We start from the raw sequence: 21132 nt of genomic DNA on the forward strand, positions 1-21132 counted from the left end.
GAGACTTAGATTATTTCTGAAAAAAGAACTGCTGCCAAGGGTTGATTCATTGTCTAGGTTTTTTTGTTGTTGTTTGCATGATTTTTGTCTGTGTGAATATGTTGAACATTATACTAATTCCTAGATTTACTGCATGAGTCATTAATTGTGAATTATGCATGCAGTTGTTATTGCTAGACTCTTAATTTGTTTAATTAATGTGAGAGTCAAAAGCAATTTTCTTTTTTATTTCAATCTGTTAATAGCTCCCAAAATTTCAAAGAGAAAATGCAACATTTCAACATAAGGCAAATGTTTATTATTTGTTTGCAAGCTTTTCAAACTTCCACCGTTGCCAATTCTATTGATTTCTGTAAACAATATATTCATTAATTCCCCAGAATAAAATTTAATTGCTTATGTGGTGAAATACAAGGAGTTTGTTATATCTTTGTATGAAGTGCCCTTTTTAAATCCACTTCTGAGCTGGACTTTGTTTGATAATAATCATTTATATATTTAATTCATTTTAGTTATACTTTCTGAAAATAGTCCTTATCACTAATTCTTGGCCCTGACCCACAGTCCAATAAGAGGTAATTCTCAGCTTATAACTGTTAGTTCAGTGATCACTTGAAGTTTCAAATGCACTGAAAAAACGATTTACGACCAGGGTCCTGGCATCAAAGCTTTTACCCCACCCCTACAGTCATGTGATCACCTTTGCCCATTTGGCCGGCATTCTGCGCCCCTTCCCATCAAGGTTGACCTTTGTGGTCTACTTGCTCCCACTGCTGATCAAACACGCCCAGCCTTACCTTTCGCAAGGCAGTTGCCAGCTGCATGAGGTTTTCTTCTCCAGGTCAAACCACACTGTGGTTTCCTTGTGAGACCAGAAGATGGCCTCACCTGGTGCCCGCCATTCTCCAAATAGCGCATCCGGTTCTTGTGATGCTTTGGAAGACTTCAGAAGCTTTCCAAATGTTTTCTGAAGGACCACGAGAATACTATTTGGAGGACCGCATGTGTGATTTGGAGAATGGCATGTGAGGCCTCAGGAAGAAGGCCTAGCACGGCCAGCAATCAGGCTGGGCATGACTAGTCAGCAACAGGAGGAAGATGGCGAAGGTCAGCTGGGTGTGGCAGACTCTGTGGAGTGCAGGGCAACAGGGCAGCTGGGGTTTTATAGTGTACTTTCTAAACAAGTAATTCCCCACCATTACCACAATTACTTGCATAAGGATTATTCTCTATATCAGCGATGGCGAACCTTTTTTGGCTCGCGTGCCACAAGTGGGGGGAGCCCAGGGGGGTCGTGTGTGGCTCTGCCACACCCATAATGCAATGTGCGACCCCCCCCCAGTGCGCATGCACGCACAACGCGTGACCCCCCATTTTTACATGCTTTTTTCGCCCTCCCCAGGCTCCAGAGGCTTTATAGGAGCCTGGGGAGGGCGAAAAGAGCCTCCCCCGCCCCCCAGAGGCCCTCCGGAGGCTTCAGGGACCGTCTCCAGAGGGCCCCCGGAGGGGCGGGGGGCTCTTTTCGCCCTCCCCAGGCTCCTATAAAGCCTCTGGACCCTGGGGAGGGCGAAAAATGGCTTTTAAAATGGTGAACTCAGCTGGCCAGCTGACAGGGCAGCGCCTCGCGTGCCATAGGTTCGCCATCACTGCTCTATATTATTCATGTTGTCTTGTATTTTCTGTTATGGATTGCACCAGTAGAGGCTAAACCAATTTCATTTTATACACGATGTTATTATTATTGTTATTCTGGAGTGCCTGGCCATAGTGTGGTGACGCTCCTCAGCAGTGGTACTGACTGCACTGTGACTAAAGCACAGTGTTTTTACCTATTTCCCCAAAAGTTATGATGGATTTCTTTCTCTTTCTCTTCCTGATCCTTACCCATCTTAATTATTTAATTAATTGATTTACCACCCATTTCCAAAGTTTCTAATGATTAACAATAAAAAAAATAATATTAAAAGAAACCCACTCTGACCAATTATAATAAATTCTAACAACCATGGAAAAAAAATACAAAACCCTACGTGCTCCAGTACATTCTTGCATTCATAATATGCATTTCTTTGGACCCAGATTTTTGTGGGCGCTTTGAGAAGATGAGTCCTGAAAAAGACTTTTAAGGTTTGAGTAGATTCACAAAGAAGACAGCTCATATAACTTACTTTTCCACTAAGGTTTTTATTGGAATCTATCTAATATGAAGAGCTACTTTTATAAGAAAATAGTTATTCAGATTGCTTGTTCTTATACTATATATTATCTATTCAGCCTGATAGTTGTGCTCCTCAATCACATATGAAATATTTAAAGTAAGTGGAAAATTCAATTGCTTGAGTAAAGCACAGGGTCCATTTATTGTAATGCTATTAAATCTGTCTTTGCAAGCAGGATACAATCAAGTGCTATTTTAGTCCTGTTATATTTTATTACCTATTTTTATTTATAGATTCTAGATCTTAAATCCAGAATAGCCTCACAGGAAGTATCTATACAAGAATTCAAGGCTGAAATTGGGGGCTATAAGGAAAATGATGCTCGCCAATCTTCCCTCCTTTCTTCCATGCAACACAAATTCCAAGAACTTGAGAAAGAATCAGGCATACTTGCCATTTCCAAACATCAAGCAGAGCTAAAATCACAGGCTATTCTCCAGGACAACTTGGAGCTAAAGGAGAAAATCTACGAACAAGAAGAGCAGATCAGGTAAGAACAGCAGAAAACGCTGCCTTTTAATATAAAATAATTGCCACGGAACAGAAGAAAACAGTACTTGTTATGATTGTTAAGTGACGATGCTGGGCTGAAATAGTTGAATTCCTTTTTATTACAAAAATAAGGACTACATTTGAATGTTTCTACTTTTTGAATAAATTGAAAGTGTGTGTGTGTGTGTGTGTGTGTGTGTGTGTATAAAGGTTGGTAGGTAGAATGCTATTTGAACTTTCTTCTCAGAAAGTATTGTGTGTCTTTTATACTTGTATTTTATATTTGTAACTCCTCAAGACTTCAGAATCACACAAGAGAAATTTTAGCTAGATGAAACAAACTAAAACTTGAGTTTCAACCCAGGTCATTACAAAAAAAAAAAACACCCTCCAAAAACCATTTGGATTTTCGTTGTTTCTCTGATGGCAGTGGGAGATATCTCATTACCGAGGAAAGGAAGTATTTTATTGTGATATAAAAGTCTTTCTCAAGGCACCATATGTTGTGTCATGAGCACCTGTTTAGTATTAGTTACATTTCTGAGGTAAGGTACAAGATTTAGATTTGGAGACTTTTATTTAACTTCTTTGGATCATGAATACTCTCCTATTGTCCTGTTCTCAGGGCTTTTAAAATGGAAAATTTGAACTATTTACAGTTATGGGAAACCTAGCTGGAAGGGGAGAATAAAAAGGGATTTGGGGAGAGTAGAGAACTCCCATTTCCTCATTGCTGTGTTTGAGGTCAGTATGTAACTGACTCCTCCTTGCAGTGGTTCGGTCTTTTCTCACACCTCATTAATTTGTGTGCTTGAGAATCCCACAGACGACATTTTAAGTTTTTGGAATGACACCTGCCTCTGCAGCAGACAGTAGGGTCTAACCCACGCTGGCTGGGGAGTTCTTGAAGTCGAAGTCCACACCTTAAAGTTGCCAAGTGAAAAACTGCTCTAGCAATGCAACCTCCCCTCTCTGAAATTATCCAAATTATCTTGAATCTTTAGACTAGCCCAACCTATTGGAGAAAATTGTTGGCTCATGAACTTGTAAGAACTTGCAATTTAGACTCTTCCTTTTTTTTAACTTACCGTATTTTTCGGAGTATAAGACACACCTTCACCCCTCTAAAAGAGTGTGGAAATGTTGGTGCGTCTTATACACTGACTACAGCTATTTTTGGCCTCCTGAAACCCCACCCCGGCATCCCATTTTTGTGAAAAATGGGCAAAAATAGGCCTTTTTTCACCAAAACGAGGGTATTTTTTGCCTTCCCCCACCCCCCAGAAGCACTCTGCAGGTTTCAGCGGGGCTGGGGGAAGGGAAAAATGCCCCTGTTTTGGTGAAAAACGGGGGCGTTTTTGCCTTCCCCCAGCCCTGCTGAAGCCTGCAGAATGCTTCTGGAGGGTGAGGGAAGACAAAAACTTTTTTTCTTACTTACCTCTTCAAAATCTTGGTGTGTCTTATACACCGGTGCGTCTAATAGTCCGAAAAATATGGTAGTCTCTTTCTCTCTCCCTATCCCTCCCTCCCTTCCTCTCTCTTCCAGTTAGGGGACTAAGTATCTCACAAGGAGAAGGTCTGATGGGCTATTCCTCGTCTATCTAATTAGAGATAGGGATTTGGTTATGACATGCAGAACAACAATTCCAATCAAAGCAGCTGCTTTCATTCCTCAATGAAATGGGCAGTTATTTCAGCAGTAAACCTATAGAGGAAGTGATTTTCTCTTCCTGAATCTGGGAGAATACAAAACTACTTTTATCCTCCCCTTCCCAGTCAGGGAAGTTATTGGATATGAAATCACACGTCGTTAATCCTTGCAGACCTGATTGAGCATGGTCAGATCAGTAAGGGCAGCACATATAACACTGCTGTTGCATGAGCTTCATTGGTTACCAGTTTGCTTCCCACTCCAATTCAAGGTGTTGGTTATTACCTTTAAAGCCCTATATGGTCTGGGTCCAGGAATCTGAGGAGCCGTTTCATGCCAATGGGACACACCAGCATAATAGGCCAACTACAGATCCCATCTGGTAAGGAATTCTGGCAGGCAGGGTCAAGGAGAAAAGCCTTTTCTGTTGTGGTCCCATCCCTGTGGAACACTCTACCACCAAAACTGAGAACTGCTCCCACCTTTTAGGCTTTCCAGAAGGGTATTAAATTTGGTTTTGCCAATTTTGGTGGGAACATTTACCAATGCAAGTAGTTGATAGTTTGGTGGCCATACAAGAGGAAAGAATCAACCTCTAATCAGTCTTACATTTTTCCTGCCATTTTTTTGGTAACTTTTGCTGCACTGTTACAATCCTTATGTGTACCAAGCAAGCCTGAGATTATTATTATTTTTTTGGGGGGGGGGGGAGATCCATATACTTAATCAAGAGTTAAGGAGGTTCCCTGGGGCTTTTCCTAGATTATTTGACAAAAGTGTTGAAACTGGACAATGGTTGCTTAGAACAAATGAATATATAGGCTAACTAACATGGCTTACTTCCTGTATAACAAAACCATGGAGCTTTCAAGTGGTATTGGTAGATGTTCTGGAATTGCTGTTGTGTTTCTTGCAGTCATCTATGCAGAAAGAGGAGGAAGTCCAAAACAGTTTTATCCAGGATCGTTTAGACTTTAGGAATCTTCTGCTTTATGCAGAAAATTCAAGACTTCAAGGAGACCCTGTGTTGCATCAACTTGGATTATGTATGGGTAGAAAAATCTACACGTCTGGAGCCTAAACCAGTGCACTCACAAATATTTCTTATGCAAAATCCCTTATGGTTGATTCTTTGATATTATCTAATTTGGCAAAATGGCGACTAACACTCTGACCAGAAGTTGTAGTTTGGCTGAGGAACTGTGAGATAAACCCGTATTTATAGACCAGATTAGCAAATCCTTCTTTTATTAACTTTTCAATGAGTTTTTGAATATAGTGCAAATTGAGACAACAGATTGTTAAGGTTGTACTCCCATCCAGAATACAGAACACAAGTCCAGATTCTTTCAATCTTTTAATTCCTTGTAGGTTCAAACCTCTGGACAATTCTAGAACAAGGTGAAGTTCAAGAATTATACTCAATGTTCCTCCTCTGCTTATGTTTTTAAATGCACTAAGATATACAACACGATATGATGCCAAAGCAGTCCATGGAGCAATAAGCAACTTTCCCCTAGACTTTGCACACATTTAGCTGCAAGTAATTTAAAATCTGTGGGTAGAAGATACAAATTCAAAAGGACCATTTACTGCAATTTGTTCTCCAGCTGCCAGACTTCTCCAGTCTGGAGTAAATCACGGATCTCTGCTACTTGATTTGGAAGATGTTTCACAAACATGGCTTATTTAGACAAGAATTATTACTACAGACAAGAGCTGAGCCAAAATACTTGATTGTCTATCGTTAGTTTCCAATTCCTCTTGTATCTATGAAAGTTGAAACCCTTAGTTCTCCCCCCCCTTAAATTAATGGACCCTTGGGATAGTGCTTGGTGGCCTTTAAGCTGCCAGTTGTGTTTATAACTGCTGTAAGAACTCCTGGCTCTTGGCTTGACACTCCATCATCTTGCCTCCTATTCCTTTCTTCCTGTCTCAAAACATGTCTGGAAATACTTGGTGTTTGTTCCCTCTCCAACTTCAACCAGCCAGAATGGAGTGCTTTCTCCCTCCCCATCACCATGGCCTAATTGTAAAAACCTCACACTATCCACCATGTTTTGGTGTTGCTTTCCCTATTTTCCTCTTCAGTTATGTAAACGTTCTCCTGTCCCTGTTGCCCTTGTGCCAGAACTTCTAGTAGCTGTAAAAACATTGGATTTGTGAAAATACTTAGAATGGAACCGCCAACAGATGTTAAGCCATATTGTAGCAGCACTGTTCTTGTGGTGAAGGACGAGCAGGTTGATGGCTACGTTATCCTGAATACTTGGTCCATTATGACCCAGCTCACCAGAAAACTTTGTCTTCCACCCCACCCAAGCTGTTTTATTATTTATTTATTTATTTCATCAAGCATGAATTAGATAACAGATATATGTATAAACATGATTATAAATACATGAAATGGATATAAATACAAGGGAATATTAGGGCAGGGATGGTAGGCACTCTGGTGCGCTTATGCATGCCTGTTAAAGACCTCTTATGAATGGGGTGAGGTCAACAGTAGACAGTCTAAGGTTAAAGTTTTGGGGGTTTGGGGAAGAAATCACATTGTCAGGCATGTCCGGTTACCTGTATAATCTGACCTGGCACCCATTTGGGATCCCCTATACAGTTTTTCACAAACACCCTTTCCCCCAGTTGGAATGTGCGGGTGCCATTACACAGTAGTGGAGTGTCGGATTGGTATGTTGGGTGTAAAGGGTCTGTCAGCCTCTGCTTTGCTGCTTGCTTTCGGCTGCCATTGAAACAGGGAGGGGGGGAGATAACATGGTATTTGGGAGGGGAAACTTAAGCACAGGAGTGAATGAAGAAGGGAGTGGTTTTCTCACCATCTACTGCGCATGCTGCAGATAGTGGAATTGCCACCAAGGCCAACCGTCCGGCATACCAACCTGATGATGGGTTTTGAAGCTGCAGCCCACATGACACCTGTGGGGTGTGCAGATTGGACTGGGGGATGGGGTTACTAGGGGAAGGGAGTTAGGTCACATATTGATATCTATGATTACGCCCGCTTTTGCCTCAGATCTTGCTTTGCCTAGGTGCTATCTACTCATAACCAGTAAAAGTACTCTTAATTCTGAAATATGGAGTTGAGTGGTTTCTTTCTTGGTTACTGATGGAAGCTGCCCTGACATGGTCTAGTATTGTGCGTAACCAATGGCCCATAAGAAGTTCAGCTGAGCTTTTCCCCAAGATAGGACATGGTGTTGTGTACTGCGATAATAAATATGTATTAACTTTGTAATCCCACGGACCAGGCCCCATATGGCTGAGCGCTTCTTTTGCTGATCGTACAGCTCGTTCTGCCCTGCCATTGCTTGCCGGATGGTATGGAGCTATTAAAGCATGCCTAATGCCTAAACTTGCCAAAAATGCTTGGAATGTGGCAAAGGTTAGTTGCGGCCCATTATCGGACACTAAAGTGTCCGGAATGCCATGGGTTGTGAATAGTCGTTGTAAAACCCTTATCGTGGATTCAGAAGTAATAGAGTGCGTAGTATAGAGTTCAACCCAATGTGAGAATGTGTCCACCACTATTAGGAAAGAGTGTCCCCTGCATGGGGCCTGCAAAGTCTATATGAATTCTTAACCATGGGCCTCTTGGTATTTCCCATTCTCTTGGTGCTGATGCTGGAGGATTTGACCTAGAGCTTTGGCATGGGAGGCATGCCAGCACCCAATCGGATATGTCATTGTCCAGTTTTGGCTACCAAACATATCCCCTTGCTAGCGCCTTCATTCTGGCTATGCCTGGGTGGCTTGAATGTAAATGTTGTAATACATCATTGCGCAAGGCATTGGGCACTACTAACCATGATCCCCAGAGTAAACAATCTTTTAGTTCCGATAGTTCGGACCTTCATCTAAAATATGGTTGGAAGTTTTCAGAAATCTGGTTATTGGGCCACCCTTGTCGAACCCATTCTAAGACTTTTGAAATTGTTGGATCTGCTTTAGAGTGTGCTGCTATATCTGTTGCAGACAGTGGCAGTTGCAAGTCATCAATAAGTAATACATCACTCGCTGGAGCAGGGTCATTTGTTAATGTTGGAAGTGGGCAACGACTAAGTACATCTACATGGCCCAAATGCTTCTCTGGTCTGTACTCTACACGGTATGAATAAGCCGTGAAGAATTCAATCCATTGCAGCATGTGGGGCGACAGAATATTTGGTGTGGGCTTGTCCCCTGCTACTATTCCCAGAAGGGGCTGGTGGTCTGTTTGTAGTATGAACTGCCTACCGTATAAATAATGGTGAAAACATTTGATGCCTGCTACAGCTGCTAACACCTTCTTGTCCAATTGACTGTAATTTCTTTCTGCTTTGGACAAGGAGCGAGAAAAATAAGCGATGGGAGCCTCATATCCGTTGGGCAGCCTGTGGCTCAAAACTGCGCCTATTCTGTACGGGGATGCATCTGAGGCTATCAAAAGTGGCAAAAATTCATTGAATTGGATTAATACGGCTGATGACATCAACGGAGATTTGACAGCCACGAATGCATGCGCTTTGCGGCTGCCCCATCTCCATGCTGTTGAGATGTCAAGTAGCCGATGTAGCGGCTCTGCTACGGACGCTTTATGAGGGAGTAACATCGCATAGAAATTTAGTAATCCCAGGAAAGCCTGCAGCTCAGCTCTATTGGTTGGTGCTGGTACATTTTTGATTGCTCCACTTTGGTCTTAGATGGATGGATGCCTTGAGCATCAATGTGAAATCCTAAAAATTCTACGGAGGATACTCCGAAATGACATTTAGATTTTTTAAGTTTTAATCCTTCCTCCTTAAATCTTTGCAAAACCACCCTTAGCTTTTGAGTTAATTCTTGTTTGGTGCTTGCAGCTATGAGTATGTCGTCAAAATAAGGTTAAACCCCAGGTATTCCCTGTAATGTTCTTTCCATAATGCTCTGGAATATACCTGGTGTGACACAGACCCCAAATTGGAGCCTACGACAACGGAACGCTCCACGATGTGTGACTATCATTTGAGCATCTGCTGTTGCGTCGTCTACCTTTAATTGTTGATAAGCTTGAGCTAGGTCAAGCTTAGCAAAAATTTTACCTTTGCCTAAAGAGTGCAGCAGATGCTGCACCATGGGAACTGGGTAGGGGTGCGCTTGTAAGGTCTTATTGATTGTCATCTTATAGTCAGCACATATTCTAATTGATCCATCTGACTTCATTGGTATTACTATAGGTGTTTGAGTGGATTTTTTTCCTCAAGTCCCATCCTCGTCGCCAAGTATTTGATTCCAGGCGCGTGAGGTAATGACGAGACTCCGTGCAGATACAACGGATTTATTAGAACACAACTAGACAAAAACAAGAACAGGCGCTCTGACAGCTCTTTTATACCCCGAGCTGTCATTGTGTTAACCAATAGAAACCTTCTAAATCTCCTGCCTGAACGAAACGCAAACGGGCCAATTAACTAACATCCTGCCTGATTGACAAGAGGGGGCAGGACACGTAGATACGTTATAGTCAGGTAGTGCATTCCAGGCATTGACAATTCTGTTACTGAAGTTGAATTTTCTGCAATTAAGTTTGGAGTGATTTACCATAAGTTTGTATCAGTTGTGAGCTCATGGGTTGTTGCGGTTGAAGCTGAAGTATTCATTGACAGGTAGGACATTGTAGCATATAATTTTATGTAATAAGTTTAGGTCGAATTGGAGACGGCGAAGTTCTAAATTGTCTAAGCCCAAAATTTCAAATCTGGTGGCATAAGGTATTCTGTTGTGAGCATGTCGTGAAATATATCTGGACTCGTTTGATTGTATTTATGTCTGATATGCAGTGCGGGTTCCAGACAGATGAGCTGTATTCAAGAATTGGTCTAGCAAAAGTTTGCAGTTCAATATTACTTGAGAAGAAGCTACGCAGGATTAAGTTTACAACTTTTAGCGTCTTTTTAGCAATGCTGTTACAGTGAGCTGTGGCACTAAGATCATTTGAGGTGAGTACTCCGAGGTCCTTGAGAGAGTGGGGGTCATCTACAAGGTCATATTCATCCAGCTTGTATTTTGATTTTTTTTGCCAATGTGTAAGAAAGAGCATCTGTTGGTTGAGATTTGGAGTTGCCAATTGTTTCACCATTCTGACACATAGTCAAGGTCTTTTTGTAGGGTAGCAACATTGTTGGTGGTATTGAATAGCTTTACATCAGCGATGATGTAAAATTTTAGCTGTGAGACTTTGGAGGCAGGAAGATAGATCCCTGGATTCACCAAACCTTTGTACTCGGTAACAAGGCTTGTATTGATGACCTTCCAAATCAACATATCCTTTCCCTTAGGAACAGGAGGGAGAATTGCAACCCATCAGCCATCTGTACATTCTTCTTGCTTGAAGGAAAAGATACTGAATCTCTGCTACAATAGCAGGCCAGCTGGACTTTTGGCTTATTTAAATTACAGGATTTTGGGTGGTCTGTTGTGTGAGTAGATATCATATCCAGTGTGTTTTCCTAGTCACTTCTGCTGCTCTGCCAAGCATTTACCAACCAAATCAACTGGTCTGTTGCAACTCTTCTTCTCCCCTTAGGGCCTTATAATAACCATTTAATTTTTTCCTTAATCTTCCATTAGTCAAGATTCTAGACCAGGGGTGTCAAACTCGCGTCATCATGGTGGTGTCATGTGACATACCACGACTCCCTCCCCACTTTGCCAAACTGGTCATGGGTGTGGCTAGCGTGTGAGGCATCCGACCTGTGGGCTGCAAGTTTGACAGCCCTGGTCTAGGCATATTGTTGTCATGCTTATTTCATTCCATGCGGAAGCTACTTTCTAGATCTGAGAGGGCTTCCTTCTACATCAGCCATGTTTACCAGCACTGAGGGATGTCCTTCATCATGTTCTGAATATAGAAGCTTTACTTATTAAGGCACCGAAGAACTGTTTTAACCGGATTGTCACGAAGAGCAGGTGTTTGCGTCTGTTTCTCTTGGATGCATTTGATCTTTTTTTAAAAAAAATCTGTGGTGTTATTCTTTACTTTTAAAATGTAAGCTGCCCATAATGGTCTGGGGTCAAGTGCCCTGAAAACATAATAAATAATTTAAAAAATTAGGCAAAAAAGAATTCAAATATATTAGTGGCATCTCATTAGATCAGCATCTTTAGTTTCCAAAATACCTAGAATGAAGAGGTCAAGATTATTGAAGGATACACTCTGGGAGAATCGGCTGATTCATGAACCCGCCTATCCCTTTCTGTGTAATAGACTACAGAAGGCCTCCACAACATGTGGCTATGAGCCATATCTCTCCCTCCTCACACAAACACTTAAAAAAAACACTTCCGTAAGTTTGCCACCAAATGCCATCATAACCAAGAAAGATCCACTGCTGCTCTCTTAAAAGGCATGCTCCTAAGGGCCTCCAAAACCCTTAGGCCAGGGGTGTCCAAACTTGGAATTCAACTCCCAGAAATCCCAGAATTTCTGGGAGTTGAAGTCCACAAGTCTTAAAGTTCCCAAGTTTGGACACCCCTGCTCTACATGATGTGCAGACCTGGCCTAGAGGTTGAAGAGCCATGGCAGCAGTGGTGGCCCAGGAAAGATTCTAAAAATGCTGCTTTCTTTTCAGAAAGTTTTAACTTCAACTAAAAGGAGTCCTGGCGGTTTTTTTTTTTTGCCTCATCAAGAATAAAGGTTCAGCATCATTATATAAGCTTTTTACAGACATTAACTTCCTTAGGGGAGAACGAGGTTTTGTTAAAGGTCTGAGCATCAATAGTGTAAATTGCCTGGCAGAAGCTTTGAATACAATGTTGAAGTGTGCAGGGAAAAGATGTATTTTTATCCATATTAAAAGCATATGCATAGATTCCTTAGCTGGAACCTCAGCTGGACTCTTGACCCTTTTAAAAAAATCTATGACTACATGATCTCATCAACTGTTAACGATTAAAGACAGCTTTACAGCTTGATGAAATTTCTCTTAGATAAATTGGAACCACTTTCTGCTAATTTCCACTTGTGTATTTTTCATAATGATGATGTGGTTCTTAGGCCAATTTTCTCCTTCATTCCAGTGTTGCTGCTTAGAACTCAATAAATTTCTCCACTTCAGTCTGCCTTCATCCACCTGACCCTCAGGTGTTAGGGTGTAACCAACAAGTTGGGTAGACAATATATTGCACAAGGCATGTTATGTATCTTTAAGAGAGGAGCTCTGCTAATTAGTAGATTACAGCCTTTAAATTGCAGCTGATGTTGTTGCTCTCTCTCTCTCTCTCTTGATTGCTGTATGATAACTGCTGCCTAACTGTTACTACTGTTGCTACTACTTACTGTGTGTAAGTTATTTGCTACTTGTATCCAAGTTATCTTGGTAGTATTGGACTGCTTTTTCTGTGTATGACTTTTTGGCTGTGTTTATGGATTTTGCTATATTCTTCAAAAAGTAAAGATTTATTTTGTTACTTTACTATCCATTATTCAGTGTGGTTGCTTTATCTATCGCACGCTGCGTATACTTTACAGGGTTGCTCTGTTATAACCTCGACCTGGGGCTCATTGCTAGTGCTTAATCGCACCAGTTTCTAACATTGGTTATGGGCCCAGATGCGCTGCCTTAACCATAATTTTTTTTTTAAGCACCACTTTTTGGATAGTTTATTTTTGTGAATATGGCACAAGAACAGTCTGCTGCAATCTCCATGATTACCCAGTTTGATGGAACCAACTATGTTTCCTGGTCATTGAAGTGTTCCCTCCTTCTGCGTAGAGAAGGACTGTGGTCTGTGGTTCAGAACCCACCAGATGTTACAGATTGGGATCCTGCTGATAATGAGGATGTGAAGAAGATTGCGCAGTTTAACAGGGACAATGAGAGAGCTCTCTGCATTATTGGACTAACACTGAATGACCAGCAACTGGTCCATATTCGTGGCGAAGAGTCTGCTGCTAGGTGTTGGAACACATTGCGGAGAATTTATGTTCGGGACAGTGTGGGTGCTCATATTCATCTCACACGGAAACTGTTTAGAGCCCATTTGCAAAAAGGTGGTGATATGTTGGCTCATTTAGACTTCATGAAGAAAACTTTGCAGGATTTGCAAGAAAAAGAGTTAATTTTTTCTGAGCTTCACCAGGTGTATATTATTCTATCGTCGCTTGATGAAAGCTACGACTCTTTTGTTTCCTCATTGGAAGTTCGTTCACGAGATGAACTGACATTATCTGAGGTTACCGGGAGATTGCTTGAAGAGTCCAGACGAAGAGAGGATAGAGTTCAGTTCAGAGACAATCAATCACAAGAAGAAACACAGTTTTCAACTGTAAATTTTGTTAAGAAATGTTATTCTTGTGGTGGTAAGGGGCATATTGCTAAGAACTGTAAAAATAGCAAGAAAAGGAGTGTTGCTAATAGTAAAAGAAAAAGCAACAATGTTACTGTAACTGTAGCTAAGGTAGATAAGCCTGTAAACCATAGTTTCTGGGTGGTTGACAGTGGCGCATCCCATTCTATAACCAAGGTTAAAGAAAGGTTTGTTACTATGAAGGCTAGCAAACAGCACATTTCCTTAGCAAATGGTTGGAAAATTAAGGCTTCAGGTGAAGGTACAGCTTATTGTCCATGTATTAATGAAAAATTGGAAATGTTATATGTACCTAAAATGAAATTTAACCTATTATCTGTAAAAGACCTTGTGAAATGTGGGTTTACAGTAACATTTAAGAATGATAGATGCATTATCGAAAAGGAAGGTAATAGTGTTATTGCCAATTTGGAGAATAATTTATTTATTCTACATGAGAACTCTTTAAATATTGCGAGTTCTGAACCTGGTTATAAGAATAAACAGCCCCATGATAACTGTATACATCTACTTCATAGACGTTTAGGCCATGTAAATTTTAAAATGGTATGTCAAACTGTTATTCTATCTAATGGAATCAATTTGAAACCTTGTTCAAAATATCTTAACTGTAATGCCTGTAACCAGGCTAAAAGTAAGGTTACCCCTGCAAACCGGTTTAAAGGATTCAAGACATCTAAACCAAGTAGTGTTTGCAGACCTAATTGGCCCTAAGAAACCTAGCTTAGGAGGTGCCTGCTATATACTCAGCATTATGGACCATTATTCTAGGTATGGTTTCTGTTATGTAATGAAATCAAAGGCAGAAACTTTCCAACATTTTACTAAATGGTTAAAGTTTGTTGAACGTAAGATGGATAAAAAAGTACTTTGCCTAGTCACTGATAATGGGTCTGAATTCACTAATCATAGGTTTACATCAATGTTGGAGAATGCTGGTATAGAACATAGGCGTTCTGCCCCCTACAGGCCAGAACATAATTCATTTAATGAAAGACGTGGTCAATCATTGCAGGCAATGACCAGAACTATGCTGGTTGATTCTGGTTTGTCAGAAAAGCTTTGGGGTGAGGCTATAATGTGTGCAAACCATATTCTGAACATAGTAGTTAACTCAACTACTGGTAAGATTCCTTATACTCTTTGGCATGGTAGGAAGCCTGATTTGAGTTATTTACACACATTTGGTGTCCCTGCTTGGGTGCATATTCCCTCACAGACTAGACGGAAGGATCAAAGCAGAGCTAGGAAGATGGTTTTTGTTGGGTACAATTCCAATCATAGATTGTTTAGGTTCTGGGAACCTGGAACTCGGAGAATTATGCACAGTGCTAGTGCTAAATTTTCAGAACATGTTGGTTGGGAGAAGCTAGAACAAGAGTTTAACAAGGTTTGTGATGATGTAGATGTTGATCGTTTGGTTAATCATGATACACCAAATGAGCAGTTAGAGAATCAGGATGGTCCATCTATTACTCTGAAAGGGGAGGAAGATGTAGATGTAGAATCTACTCATGAGGTGGAACAGGATGATCCTGCAAGTCCTGTATTGCCTAGGAGGTCTACTAGGGACAGGCATCCACCCGACAGATACCAAGCCAGTGCAGTATTGCAAGTTAGCATAGAACCTTCTAGTTTTGCAGAGTTAAGGCTGTATCCTGAAAAGGAAAAGAAATTGTGGAAGGCAGCTATGGAGAAGGAGTGGAAATCCTTACAGGAATTGAAGGTTTATGAAGAAGCTAGGCTCCCTTCAGGGGAGAATGCAATTGGCTGTAGATGGGTGTTTAAAATTAAAAACGATGCTGCTGGCAATGCTATTTATAAGGCTCGTTTAGTTGCTCAAGGGTTTTCCCAAACTGAGAGGGATTACGATGAGGTTTTTGCTCCGAGCTTGAAAGCCTCTACGTTGAGGACAGCATTGGTGTGGGCTGCTAAGTATCGGTGTAATGTTACCCATATTGATGTTGAAACAGCGTATCTTCATGCTCCATTGCAGCATACCATTTATATGAAGATGCCACCAGGTGTGGATTCTAATGGCCAGACTGGTTGTTGGAGACTTAAAAAGAGCCTTTATGGTTTAAAACAGTCCGGTTTTGAGTGGAACAGATGCATAGTAAATGAACTAAAAGCTATGGGATTTATTCCAGGTTTGGCTGATCCTTGTTTATTTAGACGGGTGAAAAATGGTTTGATCTCGTTGTTGCTTTTGTTCACGGACGATATAGCTATTATTACTAGGTCTGAGCAGGAAGCTATTGACATTGTTTCACAATTAGAGAGTAAATTTAGAATCCGGAATTTGGGTGAAATTAAGCATTATCTGGGCTTAGATGTGGTTAGAACCAGTAAAGGTTTTAAGCTGTCGCAGGCTGGTAAAATTAATCATTTGCTTAAGAAATATAGCATGGAGCTATGTAAGACTGCAAAGACACCAATGGCATTGGAGTTTAAACCTGAGGTTACTGAAGGTACTGGTTTTGATAAGGGAATCTATCAATCTTTGATAGGTAGCCTAATGTACCTAAGTAATTGGTCTAGACCAGATATATCATTTAGTGTGAACCAACTGGCTAGATTCAATGATAATCCTTCAGAGAGGCATTGGCAAGCAGCAAAGCGTGTGCTGCGTTATTTAAAGAAAACTATCCACTATGCGTTGTATTTAGAGCCGAATAGGGATTTAGTTTTGATTGTTTATGCTGATGCGAATTTTGCAGCTGCTATAGATAATAGGAAGTCAACTTCCGGCATAGCCTTTATGCTAGGTGGTGTACTGATTGGATGGAAGTCGATACGACAGAAACACATAAGCTTATCCACAATGGAAGCTGAGTTTTCATGTTTGTCGTTGACATGTACTGAGCTGATATATTGTAAGCAGTTGCTTATAGATATGGGATTAAGTATCAATGAACCTTTTACTGTTTATGAAGATAATCAGGCAGCAATAAAAATGGCGACTAGTTTAGCTATTAAGACAAGATCAAAGTATACTGATTTGAGGTATCTTAATGTTCGACAAAGCATTAAGGATGGCCTGATAAAGTTGGAATATTGTTCAACTGAAGACAATTTAGCAGACAACTTCACTAAGGCACAAAGTTCAGTGAAACATACCTCATCATGTGAAGGTTATCATCTTAGATTGTGAGTGGATATATTGATCTACCCAAAGGGGAGAATGTTAGGGTGTAACCAACAAGTTGGGTAGACAATATATTGCACAAGGCATGTTATGTATCTTTAAGAGAGGAGCTCTGCTAATTAGTAGATTACAGCCTTTAAATTGCAGCTGATGTTGTTGTTCTCTCTCTCTCTCTCTTGATTGCTGTATGATAACTGCTGCCTAACTGTTACTACTGTTGCTACTACTTACTGTGTGTAAGTTATTTGCTACTTGTATCCAAGTTATCTTGGTAGTATTGGACTGCTTTTTCTGTGTATGACTTTTTGGCTGTGTTTATGGATTTTGCTATATTCTTCAAAAAGTAAAGATTTATTTTGTTACTTTACTATCCATTATTCAGTGTGGTTGCTTTATCTATCGCACGCTGCGTATACTTTACAGGGTTGCTCTGTTATAACCTCGACCTGGGGTTCATTGCTAGTGCTTAATCGCACCAGTTCCTAACAGTTCTTAGGCCAATTTTCTCCTTCATTCCAGTGTTGCTGCTTAGAACTCAATAAATTTCTCCACTTCAGTCTGCCTTCATCCACCTGACCCTCAGGAGTGTGCCCAGTATAAGTGGGTTTTTGATAACAGACTTTGCTCTTATTTGGACAGGACATTTTCAATTGCAGAAATCTGAAGCAGCGTTAATATCTTTGCTCGGTAAGGCTAGGAAATGAAATGGGGGATGGGGAGGCGTATTTTTCCCTGGACAGAAAGAATGCCTAGTGAAAGCATAGAGGACCCAAGGGAACAATGTCTTCTCTCTTAGAGGAACAGTTACTGTATGCAGAACTTTATGTTCATTAATTCATTTTAATGATTGGCAGGCTTGATCATCAGCTCTCTTTGAGCTCTATAATGCTGGTCAGTATAATTTTATTTTGGTTGCATTTGGGAGAAGTTCCTGCAGAAGTTACTGAAATAGTATTGTAGAGTCTTGGCTCCCACTCAAGGTACCGTACAGTTTTTCAATTCCTATTTATTGATGGTATGTATAACAATCCTGCCAGTACAATTAATTAGTTATTAATAAATACTACATAAATGAAACGTATCCTGTTCTATGTTACATATAATTTATTATATGGATAAGATTGCATAAGATTTTATATCAACATTTTATAGAAAGATACATTTCTGTGATTGTATAGCACTTTTGCACTCTTATTATAATTATGACTTTTGTTCAGAAAGGAAATTCATTACTGTGTATTGGTGTTCTCTGAGTCCCATGGAAGAGATTTCCTAATCTGAAAATGATATTGTCCTGTAAACAGACAGATCCATTTTGACTAGGATCCCTTTAAGGGAGAGGCCATTCTGATTCTCCAGACCAGAATACAGGAGCAAGATCAGCTTTGAACAGCAGACAACCATTTTAGAATAGGAAAAGAAGGAAGTACGGTATGTGTGTGTGTTTGTGTGTGTGTTGCAATTCAGCCGGTTCTATCTGGTTTGGGTGAACCGGTAGCGGTGGCAGCAGGAGACTCCGCCCACCCGCCTGGACGTCAACACGTCCTGTCTTTTACGCTCTGCGCATACACTCACATTTGCGAACCAGTAGCAAAGGTAAGTTGATTTCACCCCTGGTGTATGTGTGTGTGTGTGAATTCAATCTCGACTCCTGACAACTGCCCAAACTAGTCTCTACAGTTTTCTTGGAAACTCACAGTCTCTTTCTTGGTTTCTAATCTGATGCTTTAACCACTACATCAAACTGGCTCTTTTTCTACTATCTATTCTCTTGTATATTCACAGTTGAGGATATGATTAATTAGATCTGCAGCAGTATGCTTATGCAGATATATGCTTAGCTAAGCTAACAAAATTGTGTATTCTCGGTCTGACATAATGGTATCATGATACAGTTAATATAAACAATGATAACAGGTCATATTTTTCTAACCTATAAAATTATTTCTGCTTTGGTTTGAACCCTAATTAGAAAATATTTGAATAAATCTGAAGAAAGCAAATCCTACGCCTCTAAGGTCAGCAGAGAACAAAATGAATTCATTGCACAACTTTGTCATCTTCTGGAACTGGGCATAGGAGGAAACGAAGAGTCACCAGAACGTCTGCTCTCCAAGGTTTTCTTTTAAAAAATATACAATAATAAAATGTACCTCTTCAAATTAAGCTACAGAAATAGTAGCAAAGCACCTAAAGACATCTATCATATGCGTGGAACCTGGTGAATTAAATATGATGTCAGATCATTCTTTCAGGACTTTTTATTAAATCTATTTCCACTCTGGGTTTTATTGTAGCCCCTCAAGTGGGCCCTTACTATGAAAATGCTATAAATGTTGTTATAATAAAATGCAATATTAACCTGAAAACACCATGGGGCCAGCAGAAAGATGATAAAAAGCTTGGAAAAATAAAAATGGAATCTTCAGGGATTGGTTAAAGCTGCCAGAGAGGGGATGTTATTAAAGAAGAGAGTTTTACAATCCTGGCAGTGTTAATGCGCATTCTTGCAATCCTCGGGTGGGAAGAACAATATATCTGCATAATTTGCACTCTACTATCCTGACACCTAGGCTCTAATTTACCCTAATAATAAAGCTTGTGAATGACCTTGTCTTTATACTTTATAAGCAGCAATCAATAGATTCCCTTGGCTGCACGTCCCCTTCCATCCCTGTCAGTGGCCAGCAGGAAAAAGCTTTACACAGATCGCTCTCCTGTCAGTGTGGCGGAGTGGGCTTAGATACAGAATGGAAAGCAAGTACCTGCTTTCAGGACGCACTGGGGATGAGGCAAAATCTGCTTCATGAGGTCAGGTCCTATGGAAATAATCGATGGGGCATGTTTGTGCTGAAGTTAATGTAAAGTGAGGCTAAGTCAGGGGTGTCAAACTCGATTTCATTGAGGGCTGCATTAGGGTTGTGTTTGAACTTGGGGGTTGGGTGGGTGTGGCTGGGCCGAGCTTCGTTTTCACTGGCAGACTGCTAGAGCAGGTCATTGCATCCAAAAATAGAGCTCGGGAGGGGTGCATGACCCTCCCAAGTTCTGTTTTCGCTGGCAGAAGCACCACGGCCCAGTCCTTCGCTGTTTCCAGGGTGGTTCCATGGGCCAAATCTAAACACCCCATGGCCAGATCCAACCCGCGGGCCTTGAGTTTGACACCCCTGCCCTAAGGGGTCTACCTCTGGTACTGAAGAAGTCCTATCTCGGGTATAATTCAGATAGATATGGCATAATTTAACCCAAGTTTATTCTAGGGACAGCTACCTGCCAATATCCCCAAATAATAAATGTAGAGATCATATATTGAACTTTGATGTTACATTGCTTGTCTGTCTTCTGCTTTCTTGGTAAGGCAGTATCTTTTAGATGATAAAACTGTATTCAAAAATAAAATTTCACGAACAGGTAGTATAGTTTGGAAGTCTTTTTCTTTCAAGAGTTATACCAACCTAACCCTTCCTCCATGCTTAATTGTACATATATTGTTGGAGTAGCCCTCTCCTCTCCTCTCCCCACTTCCCCACTCCACTCCCTTAGCCAGCTGTCAATTGCTTGTCCCTTAGCAACCTTTCTTTTTGGAAGTGATTTGTTAGCCTTAATTCTGAATCCAAAGGAACAATACAGGTAGTCATCAACTTTTAGCTATTTATTTAGTGACCTTTCAAAGTTACAACAGCACTGAAAAAAGTGACTTATGGTGGTTTTTCACACTTACAACTGTGGCAACAAACCCAAGGTCACATGACAAAATTTGAGTGCTTGGCAACTGGCATGTATTTAAGACAATTGCAGGGTCATAGGATCATCTTTTGGGACCTTCTGACAAGCAAAGACAAAGACGAAGCCAGATTCTCTTAGCATCTATGTTATTAACTTAACAGCCACAGTGATTCCCTTAACAAATGGGTTCAAGAAAGGCCACAAAATGGGGCAAAATTCATTTAGCAACTCTCTTGCTTAGCACTTTTGGGCTCGATTGTGGTCATAAGTCAAGGGCTACCTGTCAAATACCTTTCCTGGTGGAGCTGGCAGGCTATTAAAGCCATTCTTACAATCTGGGCAGGTGTGTATATGTCCAGGGAATAAAAACACATTCTCACCTGATCCAGGACTTTAAATACTAGCACTTGCACTTTGAATTAGGCTTGCAAATAATGCAAAATTGGTATTATCTGATCAATCTACATAGTTCCCATATGCATTCTGAGTTATGTACCAGCTCACAGTTCTAATTTGTTTTCAGCTCTTCAAATTAAATAGTAATCTGGGCGTAA

The 21132-nt window shown here is 40.7% G+C and overlaps 1 protein-coding gene across 2 annotated transcripts in view; it reads left to right on the forward strand.

Annotated features, from left to right (window-relative positions):
- Positions 1-21132, forward strand: part of CCDC170 (coiled-coil domain containing 170) — a 71380-nt gene that overhangs the window by 17615 nt on the left and 32633 nt on the right. For both annotated transcript variants that reach the window (XM_081945650.1, XM_081945651.1), the window contains exons 3-4: positions 2453-2709; positions 18828-18972. In XM_081945650.1, the coding sequence (XP_081801776.1) occupies positions 2453-2709; positions 18828-18972 (402 nt within the window). The remainder of the gene's footprint in view (positions 1-2452; positions 2710-18827; positions 18973-21132) is intronic.

This window comes from Natrix helvetica (genome assembly GCF_964273705.1).
Source record: "Natrix helvetica genome assembly, chromosome: 2".
NCBI classification, from domain to species: Eukaryota; Metazoa; Chordata; class Lepidosauria; order Squamata; family Natricidae; genus Natrix; species Natrix helvetica.